This window comes from Lepidochelys kempii, chromosome 10 (genome assembly GCF_965140285.1).
Source record: "Lepidochelys kempii isolate rLepKem1 chromosome 10, rLepKem1.hap1, whole genome shotgun sequence".
In the NCBI taxonomy this organism is placed as follows: domain Eukaryota; kingdom Metazoa; phylum Chordata; order Testudines; family Cheloniidae; genus Lepidochelys; species Lepidochelys kempii.
The window spans coordinates 12,872,792-12,889,585 of record NC_136389.1 but is presented as its reverse complement, the minus strand read 5'-3'; the positions used below and the strand labels follow the sequence as shown (position 1 = coordinate 12,889,585).

The 16,794-nt window shown below is 48.1% G+C and overlaps 1 protein-coding gene and 1 long non-coding RNA gene across 6 annotated transcripts in view; one reads left to right on the top strand and one right to left on the bottom strand.

The window, feature by feature from the left end:
- The window catches only part of MICALL2 (MICAL like 2), a 34,840-nt gene extending 31,219 nt beyond the window's left edge, over nt 1-3,621 (bottom strand). For 2 of the 3 annotated variants that reach the window (XM_073362036.2, XM_073362037.2), the window contains exon 1: nt 2,661-3,621. In XM_073362036.2, coding sequence (XP_073218137.1) covers nt 2,661-2,803 — 143 coding nt within the window. In that variant the 5' untranslated portion in view covers nt 2,804-3,621. The remainder of the gene's footprint in view (nt 1-2,660) is intronic. The other variant, XM_073362038.2, reaches the window with a different exon arrangement.
- The window catches only part of LOC140918198 (uncharacterized), a 28,553-nt gene continuing 15,346 nt past the window's right edge, over nt 3,588-16,794 (top strand). For 2 of the 3 annotated variants that reach the window (XR_012161104.2, XR_012161106.2), the window contains exons 1-3: nt 3,588-4,521; nt 9,631-10,078; nt 14,409-14,494. This is a non-coding gene — a long non-coding RNA (uncharacterized LOC140918198). The remainder of the gene's footprint in view (nt 4,522-9,630; nt 10,079-14,408; nt 14,495-16,794) is intronic. The other variant, XR_012161105.2, reaches the window with a different exon arrangement.

Sequence of the window (16,794 nt, the reverse complement as noted above, 5' to 3'; positions counted from 1 at the left end):
CGGATGCATGTTTCAGAAAGGTTTCAGAGTAACAGCCGTGTTAGTCTGTATTCGCAAAAAGAAAAGGAGTACTTGTGGCACCTTAGAGACTAACCAATTTATCTGAGCATGAGCTTTCGAAGCTCATGCTCAAATAAATTGGTTAGTCTCTAAGGTGCCACAAGTACTCCTTTTCTTTATGTTTCAGAAAGACTGCCATGGACTGGGTGGCTGCTCCTGCCGGTCAAACAAGTAATTCATTCGCTGGTGACAGCCTCTTTAAAGCACAGAAGCAAAGTTCAAAGAAACCCACAGTCACAGGAGAGAGGTGAGCGGGGATGGACGGCCACTTCCTTAGGTTAAAGCAAGAAGTGAGACACCTGTAAGAGAGGCTTCCCCACAGAAAACTGAACAGACCACATAGGACAGCCTAGGCAGGAGGGCACAGTCCAAGGAATCGGAGAAGAGCCCCAAGAATAGAAGAGACAATCTAATTCCTTGCCAGATTGACATGGCCTACCACAGGGGACCCAAGTACTCCCATCAATGTGACAGAGAAATTCTCTCCCTGCCCCCCGGCTTTGTTCTCACACTTCTTGTGTTACTAGCCTTCAAGCTAAAATTACACAGTAAAAAGAACCCAGAACGCAACTTCAGGGGCAGCACTCAGCCCTTCCTTTCATAATGCAGCTGTTGAGTCAGACACCACCAGCAGTGGAAAAAGAAGGCAAGACCTAAACCCTATGGGACAGCGGTGTAACAGGCTGAGCAGCCTGGCCTCCTGGAGATGCCCTTAGTGCATAATGAAGTCACTGGGAGTTGAGGGCTCCCATTCCCTCACAGGATTGGGCTCTAAATCGGCAAACAAGCAATTGGTGACAAGCAGGCAGCTACTGAGCTCTGTCTGTGGGCTGTCGAAGAGCTCTTCTGAAAGCAGCCACTCACTCTGTGTTTCCATGGAAGAGGCCATGGGATGGGGGACGGAGAAGAGGCAGTCAGTGGAAGGAGTAGTTTCCTTCCAGCATGGCTCCTTTCAGCTCCCCAGCATGGAATCCTGCCTGGAAATTCCCAGGGTTTTTGTTGTTGTTGTTGCTATAAACTAGCATTTATTGGCCAGCTAATAACTGATGAAATTGGCATTTGGCACAGCATGGAAAGTGGAGCCTAAACAAACATTAATTGCAAAGAAGCAAACATCTCCCAACTGGCGTTTAAACTTGTTTAGCAACAGAAGGGACATATTTTAACTGTTTACAGCTCAGCCCCAGCCTTTCGCCACTCGCTGAGGAGAAGAAAGGAGTGTGAACGGGGAGAAACGAGCCATTGGCTCGGAGGTTTTCTGCTTTCACGACAGCACAACTATTTCAGTGCCAAAGCAGAACACCATCTAACCAGGGCTGGAAGGTTTGTAGCATTGTAGACCAGACTAGGTGGGGGAGGGGATCTCTTTTATTGGACAGACTTCTGTTGGTGAGAGAGACCAGCTTCAGGTCTGAAGAAGAGCTCTGTGTAAGCTCGAAAGCTTGTCTCCCTCACCAACAGAAGTTGGCCCAATAAAAGATATCACCTCACTCACCTTGTCTCCCTCATAGCCTGGGACCAACAGGGCACACAGCTTGAGCGTTCTATTATGCCAATGCAGCTAGCCCCCAGTCAGCAAGCCCCCAGCCACACAGGCCCCCCAAACACAAGGTCATGGCCCTGCAGCAGGCCCAACTGGACAAGACCAGGCGCTGCCCTTAACTGGACACAAACTCCTGCGCTAGGCAAATCAGACACCTGGACTGAGCTAAAATAGCTGCTAGCACCTCAAGGAGCTGAAAGAGATGGCACTCAGGACAGCGCTCCCACCCCATAAAGGCCACAGTGCTCAAGGGCCGCCCGAGTCACAGTTAATGCTTTGGGACACTACACTCTGACTCTTCCCCCATTACCATGGTCCTCGAAACCCAGACTCACATGCCAACCCAATCTCCCTTGCCCCCGTGCAATAGGGCAGGACAGAGAATTAACTCACAACCCAATTTCTTCCAGCAGCCCAGGTGGCACTCAGGTGGGTACTATGCACTGAAGTTCCATGGGAAAGACCATGATACCTAGCACAGAAAGACATGCCTGCCGCTCCCTGTCCAACACTCCAGCCAGCCAACCAACCCTCCCGTCCCCGTGCTACAGAAGAGAGATCCAGTACTGAGTGCTGAGAAACATAATTGTGCATGGCTATTAAGTCATTCAGTGCATGGACCTGCCAGGATTTTCTGTGGGGCATTTTTCCAGTCAAGTTTTAAATGACTCTTAAATTTAAAGGAGGGAGCAAGCATAGCTCAGTGGTTTGAGCATTGACCTGCTAAGCCCAGGCTTGTGAGTTCAATCCTTGAGGGGGTCATTTAGGGATCTGGGGCAAAAATTGGGGATTGGTCCTGCTTTGAGCAGGGGGTTGGACTAGATGACCTCCTGAGGTCCCTTCCAACCCTGATATTCTAAGATGAGCAACCATTTTTATAACCTCAGTTCCATGACTCCTCAGTGTTTCTGGCATAAATAATTTACAAGTGAGAGGACACCAGATTTCCATGGGAGGGAGACAGAATTTGGATCGAATGCAGGAGAACTCCTAAGGCAAGATACTAGAAGGAACCAACTCAGAGGAGAAGGGGCACCTGAAGCTCCCTGTTACTCACATGAGGTCTGGTTTGTGCCGATGAAGAATGGCACAGAATGCCAGGCCGTCCCGGAAAGAGGTGGTCATGTTGGTGATGCTGACATCCCGGTAGCCTTCACACTGCTGCTTGCACCACAGCTGCAAGTTTTTGATGGCTGCCATTCTGGATAGCGGGGCAGTCAGAGACAGGGGTTAGGCAAGTACAGGAGAGGCAAGCCAGATCCCTGCTGCGATGCTCCCAGTGGAAAATCTGACATCCAGAGCAGCACTTCGCGACGCCAGGAACTGAAGAGCCCCAAACTCCACCAGCTTGGTTCTGTGATAGACCCAGACCCTTCACCTGCTGCAAAGTGCTTTTGCTACCAACCTCCCAGGCCGCTTCTGCGGGCAAGAAAAGGTATGCTGCAACCAGCCCCCGCCACTGCTGGCACAAGTCCTCCCCCGTCGCTGCTGGGGATGAGTGTAGGCAAGGCTAGTTCCTGCCCCTTTCACGTCACTGCGGGGGGGGGGTGTGCAGGAGATGCTGGTGCAAGACCCTCCCACAGACACTGCTGGGGGGGGGGGTGTGCAGGCGATGCTGGTGCAAGACCCTCCCACAGACACTGCTGGGGGGGGGTGCAGGCGATGCTGGTGCAAGACCCCCCGTCACTGCTGGGGGGTGTCGATGAAGCTGGCCTCAGCCCGGCTGTGTCTAGCGGAGGGAGCCCGCGGCAGCCCCAGAGCGTGTCAGGAGCTTCCCGACTCCCAGCCCCGGACGCGGGGAGCCGCCGCCGAGTCCCGCTCGCCGCCCAAGGCGCAGCTTGTCCTGCGGCCCCGCTCCGGCGCCCTACCCCGCCGGCGGGTCCCGGCTGCAGCCTGCTGGGTGTGCGGGAAGGAGCCGAGCCGCGGCCGGATCTGTGGGGAAGAGGCGGGGAGAGCGCAGGGGAGGAGCGGGGGGAGGGATCAGGGCGCCCCCTCGGCCGGGAGAGAGGCCCCTTCTCTGGGGCAGGGGGCCGGCCCCACTCCGCCGAGCAGGGTCGCGGGGCACGCAGCAGCGCCGGGGGGGAGCTCCAGCCCAGCGCCCCCGGCCGTGTGCCCGGCAGAAGCGCCGAGCGGGCGGGGCGGGAGAAGCCCCAGTGCCCCGACCCGGCCCCCCCGCAGAAGTGGCGGGGGGGGGGCAAACAGGGGCAGTGCCCCGGGAAGGGTTTGAAAGGAGCAGAACGGGGGCAGGAGCTCCTGGAAGGGCCCCCCACTTGCTCTAGCCCAGGGCCCCAGGAAACCTTGATCCACCTGTGCAGGCCAAGCCCTGCCAGGGAGCGGGGGTGCTGCTCTCTGGATATGCTCGTTCGTTGCCCTGGTTGACGCCCAGAGAGCGCTGGGTGCAGGCCCTAGCCCAAGCCAGGTGGAGACCATGGAGCTGCAGAACCAGCCCCCCGGGGCCTAGGTGAACCGACCTAGGCAGGGGAAGGTGCTTTCCTCTGGCTCATAACCGTGGGCGAGGCAAGATCAGGGAGATAGCTCACCAGATCCTGGAGCTAGCACAGCTGTTGAGCTGGGCTTTTTCTAGCCTGATTTGGAGCAAGTGTAGAACTATCCTCTGGAGCCGCATTAACAGGACTCAGGCAGATTTCCACACATGTATCCCTGCTCTCTTCCCTCATGCGTGAGCGCAGAGGACATCTCTGCCATAAAGCTGCGCAGGGCAATTGTGCAACTAGACAGAGATGTGGGGAACGATTCAGATGGTGGGTCAGAATCCTTAAATGAGTCTTCTCTTTGTCCTGTCCTCAGGCTGCTTCCCACCACGTCCCTGCACGTGTGATTGCCAGAAAAGTAGTGCTCAAGCAGCTAGCATCACAGGAGATGCTCCAGCTTTTTGAAGCTTTCTGCCACCGTCACAGGTATGTAGCCTCACTTGATTATCCTGTCTCCGACTCTGGTGCAGAGCTGATGAAGGCAATGCCATATAGCTGATGTGCACCAGGTGGTAGATCGACTAGGGGGAGCCAGAGCATATGGGCGATAGGGTCATTCTCTACTCGTTTGCCATAATTGAACGCTTGTCTGGTTGGATGACAATGTTAGGGGTTTAAAGGTGGCAAGACAAGTTAGATGAGTGAAAAAATCTTGAAGCCAGTTTCCACATCTGTCCCCTGTTCATACAATAATCCATCTGCCCATACATTTATGCATCCCCTACCTGCTGATTTTTCAGCAGAGTGACGCCTGTTCACTCCATGCGTGTTTCCAACGAAAAGGCATGTCACAGTTCCAATGCACATGCACACCCTGAGCAGCCCCACTGTAGAAACTCGACTGGTGTGCATCAGAAAGGAGCCTCAACCAATGCGGCAAATCTGAACACTTCGGCTCAAACTTAAACTTTGCGCCAGCCTCTCTCTAGTGTATGTGTATCATTGCCTTAGCACGCTGAAATCCATGTACGTTTGCTGTTGCCGCGGTAGTGTGGCGAGTTCAACAGGTAGAGGCAGCCTGCATTTCTAGTTGAAGAGCAAGCACTCTCTTCCAAACACTACCTGCGCCTCCCGGCTGCCTGGTCAGCCTGCAAAACCCTAGTAAACTGGAAGCTGCTGGCGGCGCTGGGTGATGCAGGATCAGGGTAGGAAATTTAGGGAAGAGGATGTAGCAAACAGAAGCAATTTATATCAGAGCTGGGAAGCTACTGCTTCCACTGCACAATACAATTGGGTTTAGGGGGTAGGGTCTAGAATAGAGAGGGAGGGAAGCTGATAGAATGCTGTAAAAACATGCCATGATAAACAGCTCTAGGGTCCATTCATTGTTACCCTGCCCTTTGTGTTGTCATTTTTGCCAGTGCAGAGTGGATGTAAAGTGACGACTTCTGTCTCCTTTGCACTGGTGTAAATAAAGAGTACTCAAGGCTCAGCACAACAGCGAATTGAGCCTGGAGGTCTCAAACCAGCCACCTGAATGAGGCATATGCCAGACAGCAGCTCCAGCCCCATATTAAGGACCATTGCGTCTCTCATGCTGCCCCACAACTGAATGAGCAGAGCCTTCTCTGCTAACACAGAGCCTAGATCAGGCAGAAGTGTGTGGGGACAGCAGCCAGAGTGGGCTTGCTGCTTCCCAGACACAGCTGCACACGAGTGCAACTGACAGCAAATCTGCACCCAGAAGAGAAGGAGCTGTTGGATGCAGGAACATAAAGGCTAGCGCCTGAAAGAGAATTTTACAAGGGGTAGTTGCATCTGAATTTAGGCCATTTTTTACACTCAGTCAGCAGTTAGTGACTTGATCCCCCTTCCCAAAGGTACGGAGTTCCCAAAGTCCCAGTTTTGGCTCCACTGTGATCCACAAAACTCCCTCCATCCCCATCAGTACCTAAACTCTCTTGGCACCTAAGTTTTCAGGGTAAAAGTTCCCTAGGTTTCTGCCTTTGGGCATGCACACTACTGCCTCCCTCTAGGCATCCAAATGCCTAACTCCTGCCCCAGCCCTAGAGTGATTCACAAACTGGGGGAAGACAAGCATTTGGCTGCCTATGTCACATGTGGGACCCAATCGGCTGGATGTGCTCAGAGGCCACCTACCTGATCGGGTCCCGTTCAAACGCAGGTCCGAGGAGGAAGAGGAAGTGGTGGTGCCACCCTATAACGGTTAGCCCCAACCACTGGACTACAGAGCCATTCTCTCTCAGTGCATCTTCCACTGAAATACTTACATCACTGGGCCAGAGAGAGAGAATGGCTCTACAGCCCAATGGTTGGGGGACACACCTGCTCCAATCCCTCCTTCAGTATAGAGCCATGCGAACAGCTTCAAGAGGAGAGTCTGAGGGACCCTCCTACATTAGAATAGCCCCTGGCTCAGTGGTTAGAGCACCCTCTTGAGACAGGGCAGATCCCTGTTCAAATCCTCTTTCCTCCTCGGGCTAAGGGGGGAATTGAACCCAGGTCTCACAAATCCCAGGACCTTGCTCTATAACCAGTGGGCTAAAAAGTTATAACACTTCCTACTCCATCCATTTTATGTGGCACGAGGCAGGTGCCTAAATCATTCCCACAAGAAATGCCTTAGGAGCTTGACTCTAGCAGACAAGTTCCTATTTGTGGAGCTCCAAGCAGAGAGAGGCACCTCCCTGCAGTCCAGACTTCGGCACCTAGGTGAGAGGACAGGGCTTAGTACATTCCACTGCATTGGCATCTTCCATTAGCTAGTTTAGGCATCTCCCTGCATAGCATGCTGGCTTCGGTGGTTAGGCACCTATCTCTCCTACTGCAGCGTAGAGATGCCTAGGCACCTAATTCAGGTTTTGTGGAGCACTATGGTGTTCCTATGATTTTCTACATGCGTAAAAGTTAGGCACAATACTACTTGGCATTGCAATACCTAAGTCCCCCTTTGTGAATCTGGGCCTTGGTCAGACGCCTTCAGCTGAGCCTCTGCCCCAGTGTGTTACACCAGGGGTAGGTAGGAGGAAGGGATGGTGATCGTTAGCATCAATTAACATTATCAACTTAAAAGAAACAGCTGGAAAAGCAAGGAACTCACAAGAAATGTATTTGTATAGTTGACAAAGCAGCAAAGGACACAAAATAATGCTTTCGTCTAAGAGCTGCCTATAAATTAGGTATAAAGAATTAATACAGCCAATATAATATATTAATGGCATTTCTATGACATGATATGGATAATATATATTAATATATAAATACCTTACAAATAATTCACAGTGTGTTTCCATTTCATCAACAATCACCAGCCAACGTATTTACTTTATGGGAAGGATTATACATTTCATTATAAACGGCTTGCTGGGCATGTCAGCAACTTTTACATCTCCATTCACTTTATTATTAATGGCTTCCTGAACAGTAACAGCACAAAGATGCACACAATGCAGTATCAATATTTGATGTGGCATCTATAGTCTCCCATTTATCATTTATAACAGGCTACAAAAACATTATAAAACATTTATTCCACGTTTATAGATCATTTTATACTAAAACAAAGTTGTGTTATAAATACATTATTAATCCTGTGTGCCATTTATAGGAATCCCTTGTAATAAGGCCTGAGCATATGTTGCTCTACAACTAAAACAATCAATAGACTGTTGGGGCTGATTGGAAATATTGCACCCTCTGAGCCAGCTTTCTAGTGCTGCGTGGCTTCGGCAAAGGAGCAGAAGGTAAACATCTGTTTCTGCTCAGGTTATGCTAGAAATGAATCAACCCTTGATAAGGTCAGTCAGAAGAAATGCAGCATAAAACCAGAATTGTTTCACCCCATTGGACAGGTGTGTGGCAAACAAAGGTGCGGTTTCTGGGCAAATGTTAACAGAAACTTCCATGGCAGAGAATTCTGGCCCAGTTAGATCTAGATTATCCAAACCAATTCTTAACCTCCATTTTCTTGCAAACCTGCGAAAGGCAATGGTCACATTACTGTGGACATTAGGGCATCATACTCAGTCCTCTTCAGGGAGTTTGGGAAGTGCAGGTTCTGCCGTACCGAGGAGGAGGGAGGCGACAGATGTAAAAAGTTCACTTGTGGGATTTCTTTTTTTTAATTCAGTGAAAACAGGGTTTTGTGGAGGTGAGCATTCCCCTGCAGTGTTTTCTGCCCAGCTATTGCAGCATTGGGAATGTGAAAATTAATTTAGCCCTGCAACCCCAGGGCCAGTAGAGCCCAAACATCTACCCAGCAATTATATAGCCCTGCAGCCCAAGTCAGCATACGCAGGTCAACTGCAGATCTTTAACTTCAGTGTAGACATCGCCTTCATCACCTAGTCTAACCTCCTCTATCACACAGACCCTTAAATCTCACCCAGTTACCCATCAAAAGATGGAAAATCCACCACTTCCCTTGGTAGTTGGTTCTAGGCAGTGTGGACTGAGCAAAATTCAGGTTGGAGACACTCACTGGTACACAATAGGCATTGGGTTCCTATTACATGGTAATGGTGGTAGCAATGACATATGAGAGATAGTAAGCTCATACCCTATTATTACTAATGATTCAATAATATTGTGTACAAGCGACAAGTACTTTGCTGTGGGCCTCATTTGTCTCCATGTGCTCTTTTGGTCTAAGTTCCATTTTCCTGTATTTGATGCCAGACCTTTGTAAATGTTGTTTGTCCCTGCTATGAAAGTCCAGGGGTGCCTGACTTCTCCAATGCGATGGAGTTCATTCCACAAAAGCACAACAAACACCTGCCGAGATTCTTTCCTAACACATGCCCATAAACAGTTTGGAGGACTTGGAAACATTGCTGGCTAGTGCAGCCGCAGTAGCCAGCCACAGCACAAAGCTATATATCTGCTGTCACTATTGACCAAAAATGCTTCACTTTTAACTCATCATCTTCTTAGTCCTAAATAACAGCACGATCTGGCAACCATGTGCCCAGCATACCCTGAATGTCCATGACTGCTACGGACATCAGTTCCAGGCACATCAGTTCCAGACTGTCTGCTGTCACTCCTTAAACTCATCCCAGTTTCCATACACTTTATCCCAGGGCTGCCTACTCTCCTGATTTTATAATTCATCTTGCAATATTTGGTGCTTTTGTAAAAGCCCTAGCTCTAGAATCCTGTGATTACCCGAGAACCTCAGCTTTCATTATAAAACGTACGTTTCTAGTCCTCTTTGTTGTGGACGAAACCTTGGAAGTGTGACCTGAGTGCATCCTAAAGGCACAAAACCACAAGGCTATGATTTTGGGAGGGTCCTGATTCTTTACTTTTGAACATTCTGGGTTAGCAATACTGATATCTCGATATATCTCAAGACCTTTGGACCCAGGGTGAAAATTACAATTTGCTGACATGTGTAAGAGGAAGTTATCTCAAGGACAGGAAAATCTTATCCTACCCATGTTGCAAAATTACTTGGCATTTAACAAGTCTTTGTCTTCTCTCAGTTGGCTTATATATATATGGCTGTTATTTCTCCCAAGACTAGCAGGGGCATGTTTTTCTTATGCTTTCAAAATTAATGACTTATTTTAGATTAAGGAATCAAAACAGGAAGGAAGTATCCATGAGAGAAGAGTGTGTGTGCGTCTCCTCTGTAACATAATAAATCATCTGCGCCTTACCAAAAGGCGGCCAGGCTGATTCCTCAGATATTTAAAAGGCCCGGGTCAGAAAAAACAAAGAACAATTTCATAGCTCCGCACGCCACTTCAAAATGCTTTCAAACCAATCACTCATGATTGAGGCCAGTTTGCGGTTTTACCTGTGAAGTACCTGGAGAAAAATATAAAATTCAAGTTCAAACATGACTTCACATTGAAGGAAGCTGAAAGTGAAATAAGATACACCCAGAGGATCCACTTGTGTCAACCTGCAAATTCCTACGCTGGGTGCATTGGGGACGCTTCTCAAGAGGAAGTACATCCCCCAACCTTGGAGTAAGGAATCTTGAGCATCAGGAGCAAGTGACGCTGTTATCCCGGTGCGTAAAGTGATTTCCCGTCAAAATAAATAAATAAAAGTATTTCACATGTGGGGGTGGGTCTCTGATCCTCACACCCCCAGAGCTCCCTCTGCCCCTAATGGTGAATGGGCCTGTCTCCACTCCTCTAATACCATTGCCTCTTCCCATGGCTTCAAGAGACTTCAACTGTTGCAGTGAGGTCAGGGACGAGACAGTCACCCATTCCAATTCCCTGGGATAGGAGAGTCCTAAAGTATCAGGTGTCCTGCAAATGAGGTAAGCAGGACATTAAAAGGGCCCAGAAATTTATGGTGGGGTTGCCACAGGATTATGCTGAGTCATGACTCAATGCAACAAGTTTGACAATTTATTTTAAAAGGTGACAAGCCCAGACCAAAGGTATTAGGGTCCCTCTCCGACGGATCAGACAAATACACAGTGATCTCTGCACCGTCAAACAGAAAGAACACTCCAGTTACGTGAGGATTCAGAGATCTTACCTCTGCGTATCGCTGAAACAGAAAATGAAAATTGAGTTTTCAAACCAGAACATGTTAGGTTGGGTGCGGTACCCTCTCCTTGTCATGGATCACCATGGGAACATGCCCCTCCCAGTTTTACTCTTTCCTTCAAACTGGTTTGCCACTGCCATCCTTTGATTTTTTCACCTGTTATTAGTGAAGCAGAGAGTAAAGGCTGGTGAACTGAGCTGATGATGTTTGTCAGTGATTAGATAGCACTTTCCCTCTTCAAGCCATGCTACAGACATTAACAAATTAACCCTCACAGGCCCAGGCCATGTGGGTAAATGAGTGTTATCCTTGCTTTACATACTGGAAAAAGAACTATGGCTACACTAGAGAGCTTACAGCGGCCAATTAATTAATCTGCCCCCACCGAGCAGCAGCAGCTATCCCCGCAGGAGAAGCCCTCCTGCAGACGTAGTGCTGTCCAAACCAGCGCTTAGGTCAGTGTAACTTATGTCGCTCAGGAGGGTGGCTTATTCACACCCCTGAGCGATGTAAGTTATACCGACATAACTGGTAGTGTAGACATAGCACAAGTTAATGGACACAGCATTTCCGGTTATGGCTTATTAGAACAATCTATAATCCACCAACCCCCCTTTTGTCCTGTGACTGCAGAGGTATTAGCAGGCCACTTGCTCTTGAATGGTCCCTTAGATAATGTGCTAACTACTTATGCTAAACAATCTGTTTCACCCTGCATTTAGCTGTGATGGTAGCTGTACCTTTCCCAGAAGAGCTCTGTATGGCTCAAAAGCTTGTCTAAGTTGGTCAAATAAAAGATATGACCTCACCCTCCTTGTCTCTCTCCCAGCACGTCAGCAGCAGAGCTATCGGTAGACATCAGGATTTCCTGGTCTCCAGTCTGTGGCTGCCTAGGAGACCATCATGTAACTGGCATAATACCAGCTTTAGCCATTTTCTCCCCACGTTCTTTTCTCTACAAACCTCCAAGTTGGAAGCCAAAGTATGAAATGAATTATTTCTAAACCAAACACTGTGCCAGCAGCACAGTGCCGGGAAGAGCGGACTGGCAACCTCTAGAAGAACTGGGAAAACTCACCTCTTTACAAATACCGCATGCCCCTGATGCATTCATCTAGCGGCATTGACACCAGCTTTAGAATGAATTATCCATTTTGCTTTTCCAGCTGGAAGGCGAATGGAGCTGTGGCAATACTGGGAACTCTGCGTTGTGGAAATAGACCGGGGAAGGAAAATGAGCCAAGTGCAGAGATATTCAAGTTAAATTTCATTTACTGGTATTCGATTGTCAACTCTTCAAGGCAGGAACTGCCATCATCTTGGGTCCTGTCCAATGCCAAGCATGATTTTAGAGAGACAAGGTGGGTGAGGTAATATCTTTTATTGGACAAGCTCCTGTTGGTGAAAGAGAGAAGCTTTCGAGATCCATAGAGCTCTTCTTCAGGCCTTCTTCAGCTCCATGGAGCTCAAAAGCTTGTCTCTTCCAACAGAAGTTTGGTTCAATAAAAGATTTCATCTCCCCTACCTTGTTTCTCCCTTATCCTGGGACCAACACGGCTACAACAACACTGCAAACAAGCATGATTTTGACATTTTTATTCAGATTTAAATATCCAGGCATCATCTAGGTTACTAATGAAAAATACATCAAATCAAAACATCAGCAAATCCAAGCCAAAAATAGCCAGACCACAGAATCACAGTGAAATGATGATTAATCATATATTCATGCTTGTTTAAGGCCAGAAGGGCCTGTTACAATCCTCCAGTCTGACCTCCTGCCAGGTCATAAGATATCACCAAGTGGTTCCTGCATCCAGCCCATAACTCTGTTAAGCTAGGTTTCAGAGTAACAGCCGTGTTAGTCTGTATTCGCAAAAAGAAAAGGAGGACTTGTGGCACCTTAGAGACTAACCAATTTAGCATCTGTTAAGCTAGAGTCTATCGTTTAGAAAGACAAGTATAACAGAAAGCCCTGGAGTTGAGGTCCACTCGAAAAGCCTTTTTCTATTGACCTCTTTAATAGATGGATAAATCCCCACCATACCCAATTAGCAAGAGATCAGATCCAGTACCTTGTATCAACCCTAGCTCTAAACTACAATCCAGAAATTTCTAGGGAAGTCCTGTCTTTCCTGGCAGGGAAAAGCACAAGGGACATCTATCAACTTATCTGGCCGCATTATCTCTGAGCACCCTGTAAGGTATTTATCCTCAGGACCCCCTGGTGAGGTGGGGAAATGCTATTATCTCCATTGTACAGATGGAGAACAGAGGCACAGATACACTTAGGCCTAGATCCTCAGTGGTATCTAGGGCACCTCAGTGGGAGCTATACACCTAAGGATCTGAGCCTCAGGCCTAGGGTAGTCAGGAGTCTGGTCAAAAGGGGACCTGACGGGGTCCAATTAGATCTACTGACCAGACACCCAAAGTCCAGTTACTGCAGGCAGGGAGGCATCAAGTCATCACCCACGCCAGCCCCTACTCAGCCAGGGCCACCTTCTACCTGCGTCGGGCAGGTGCAGCTCCCAGCCCTGGCTTCGCAGGCAAGTCCCTCCTGACATGGGCAGAGGTGGGGGAGAAAGGGGAAGAGTAAAAGCAATTGGAGCAGGGGAAAAGAGGAGCGAATGGGGGCAGGGCCTCAGGGCAGGGGTGAGAATAGGGTGACCAGACAGCAAGTGTGAAAAATCAGGACACGGGATAGGGAGGGGGTAATAGGCACCTATATAAGACAAAGCCCAGAATATTGGGGCCATCCCTATAAAATTGGGACACCTAGTCACCCCAGGCGGGAAGGAGAGGTTCTGGCACTTCTGCTGGAGTGTCCCGATTTTAAATATTACAAAGTTGGCAAACCCTACTCAGGCCTTGTCTTCACTATGAAAGAAAGGCATGTTCATAACCCAAGGTAAAATCCTGGATACCTAAGCACCTAAATACCTTTGAAAATCAGGCCCCCAGCCTTTACATTAACCAGCTAACTCATGTGGAAATTACCAACTTCCTGGTCTTCACTAAGTGCTCACCTCAAGTTAGAGAAGGCCCAGTGTCACATGGGAGAAAGGCTGTGGTGGAGCAGTAGCCTGAATGCCATTGCCCCAAGTCCTAGGCTAGTGCCCGAATACTTTCTCTTGGTCTCAAAAAAGGAAAAATGACATTTTACCAACATGTGCCATGAACCAGACAGTTCCTTTGGAAGTGGAAGGCAAAGAGTCCTCGCACTGAGAGCGGAAATTCACATAGCTCAGGACACGTCTACACTTAAAATGCTGCATCGGCACCGCTGTACGGATGCAGCTGTAGCACTTAAAGACGACGCTCTAAGCCGACGGGAGAGCGCTTTCCCCATCAGCACAGTTAATCCACCACCCCGAGAGCTTCTCTGCCGACAGAGCTGCCTACGCGGAGGTTCAGTCAGTATAACGATGTCACTCAGGGGGTGGATTTTTCACACCCCTGAGCGATGTAGTTATACCAATAAAGGTCTGTAGTGTAGACCAGACCTCTGTGTGCCCTACCCGATCTCAACCCTGTTCTGCGGATGGCATCGTTAGAGGTTTATCTCCCCTTTAAAGGCATTTCCAATAAACCCTGGAGAGCAAAATCATGATTGCTTTAGATGTTAAAACTATTGATGTAAAAAAAGGGCAATTTTATTACTTTTATGAAATGTTTTTCATTATTTGCATAATTGTCAAATGCTAATAAGACAATTAGCAATTATTATAACATAATAATGAGCCAGCAATAACTGGCCTATTGTATTTTAATGAAATTCTTAATTGTTGCTGGGGGGTCCAGAGGTTCTTTTGTCCAATCTCTTTTTCCATTAGAGACGCTGTTCACATGAACAAGGCGAGGAATAAGGGGAAACGAGAGCAGCTACTGTGAAGAGGCAGAAGGGAGTTCTTATAAAGAGGTAATTTTTATTTAAAATGGAGAAAATGAAACCTTTGGACTTAGCAGCTTTAGGATCAAGTTAACCCCTCCCCTACCCCAAAATCCATCTTCATGTTTTGACTTTCAAAAGGCATCATCCTAGGAAAACATTGCTGTCAGGTGACGCAGGTTGAAAACATATCGAGGGGGGCGGACTCAGGATGGTTCATGGGCCTAATGCTGGCAAAAGTATTTACAATGGTAGCCAACCGTGAATAGATGTCATTCTCTGTGCCAGCCAAGCTGCCTTGAGCTTAGATATCACCACACTAGGCTATGGCAGGTGGTGAACAGACCTGTGGGAGTAGTTCTCTCTCTATATATATGGGGCATATAGGAAGTGAAAGAGGGGCTCTCTCATCCCCTTTCTGCGCACACAGAAAAAGGTCTTTTTATCCCTTAGTTAGAGTTAGAATGAAAATGTTGGTACCTTTAAACATGAAATCCCAGTTTCCTGGCTATTACCAGTACCAGGTGTAATTTACGTGGAGGGTACAAAGGAGAGCAGCCTTTACTTTCCACTTCATCACATGGCATCTGTAGCACTGATAGCACTGTGATCAGGCAAAGGGAAAGTCACCTTTGTCCTAGTTCCCCTCTCAGAAGTATGCTTCAGAGACAGCTGCGCTCTGAATCACGAAGACACAGACACAGCTCCTGAGTTAGTCATTCCCCATCCACGGTTCCCCTACAGCTCATTCTCTGCAGCCCCCAGTGTGTATCAACAAGTTTTGGTACCTCTGGAAACTAGTCCCTTAAGCTGCCACTCCTAGGCTAAAGTCCACTTCCAGTGAAGAGACACACCCCAAATACGCACTTCAGAGAGTGAGCACAAGAGATACCCCTTGCCAGATACATATGCTAAGAAAGTCGCACAAACAGCAAACACCCACGTACACAAGTCACCCCAACATACACAGTGCTGAGAATGACACAGCACACAACACGTATACTCTACAAAACATACAATATCAGTATTGCCAACCCCAGGGGTTAAAAAACTAAGAGTCAAGCTCCCCCCCATCCCCAAAAGAGAGAATTTTTAAATAAATAAATAATTTTGAGGTTTGTTGTGCTTAGCTCTTGGTGTTTGAGCCTTTAGGGGTTGTGTTTTCAAGGTTTTCTCCACAGGCTAGAGATTTAATTTTTTTTAAAAAATAAAAGCTGAGAATCTCATGTAATAACATGACTCCAGGAGATGGGACTTTAAGAAAAGCAAGTATCATATGACTTGCAATCAAATCGCAGGAGCTGGCAACACTTCTCCTATAATCCCATGACCGTAGGAGCTGGAGCTTTAGGAAAAATAGCAAATATCATGAGATTTGCAATAAAATCATGAGAGTTGGCAACACTACAAAATGTAACATCTCCACACACCCCAGGTACTGTATACCCTTCTCCTGTGCCTACAGAGCTTTCTATGGAACAAGCTAGTATGGGAAAGAGAATGACTCAGAGCGCAGCTTTCAAAGGAGCCTCAGCCCCATCTCTACTTTTGTACATCATCACCGACATGAACATTTTGGTTGTGTATTAGCTGTCACACACACACACACAAGCAGCAGAATTTCCATTTGTAAAACCCCTTCTGTGCTGGATGAGTATGCACAGGTGGGATTTGCCTGCCCTTGCCCTCACACATGCAAGTGACTGCCTGGGCACAAAGGGAGGTCAGAATTTGAATATTTGGCCAACGGACAACTAATCAGACGGAAACACCATTCAAACGATCGGGGTCGGTCCTGAAACAATGGAGTCGATGGGATTGCCCCTGCAGTTGTACAGCAGCAAACGTAGCTGGCGTGAGTGTGAAGAAGCAAATGCATCAGAACAGCCACATAGCAGCACTGGGAATCCGAGGGCAGGAAGAGATGGGGGAAGTAAGATGAGATGTCAACAAAAGGACTGAAGCTGAAGCAGTGGTTCCTATTATTTATTAGCTGTATGGAGATAGTGCCCCACCAGGACCCCTCTGTGCTAGGCACTGTACAAACACACAACCAAGAGACAGCCCCTGCCCTGCCGATTGTCGGAGAGCAGCCTTTTGACTGGGAAGAGATTCATACAGGCAGGGCCATCTTAGCAGTAAAATCTGGCGTGAATCTTTTCCCCAGCACACAGATTCCCCTGAAAGGAGGCCCTGAATGGAGACGCTTGCTCATATGCTTACATGTGTGTGCCGGCCTGCAAACATATGAGTACTTGCATGCTGACAGACACTCCCCTATACATGGGCACACGGGCATTTACATGTGCACAGGTAATGAGCTCTGTTAT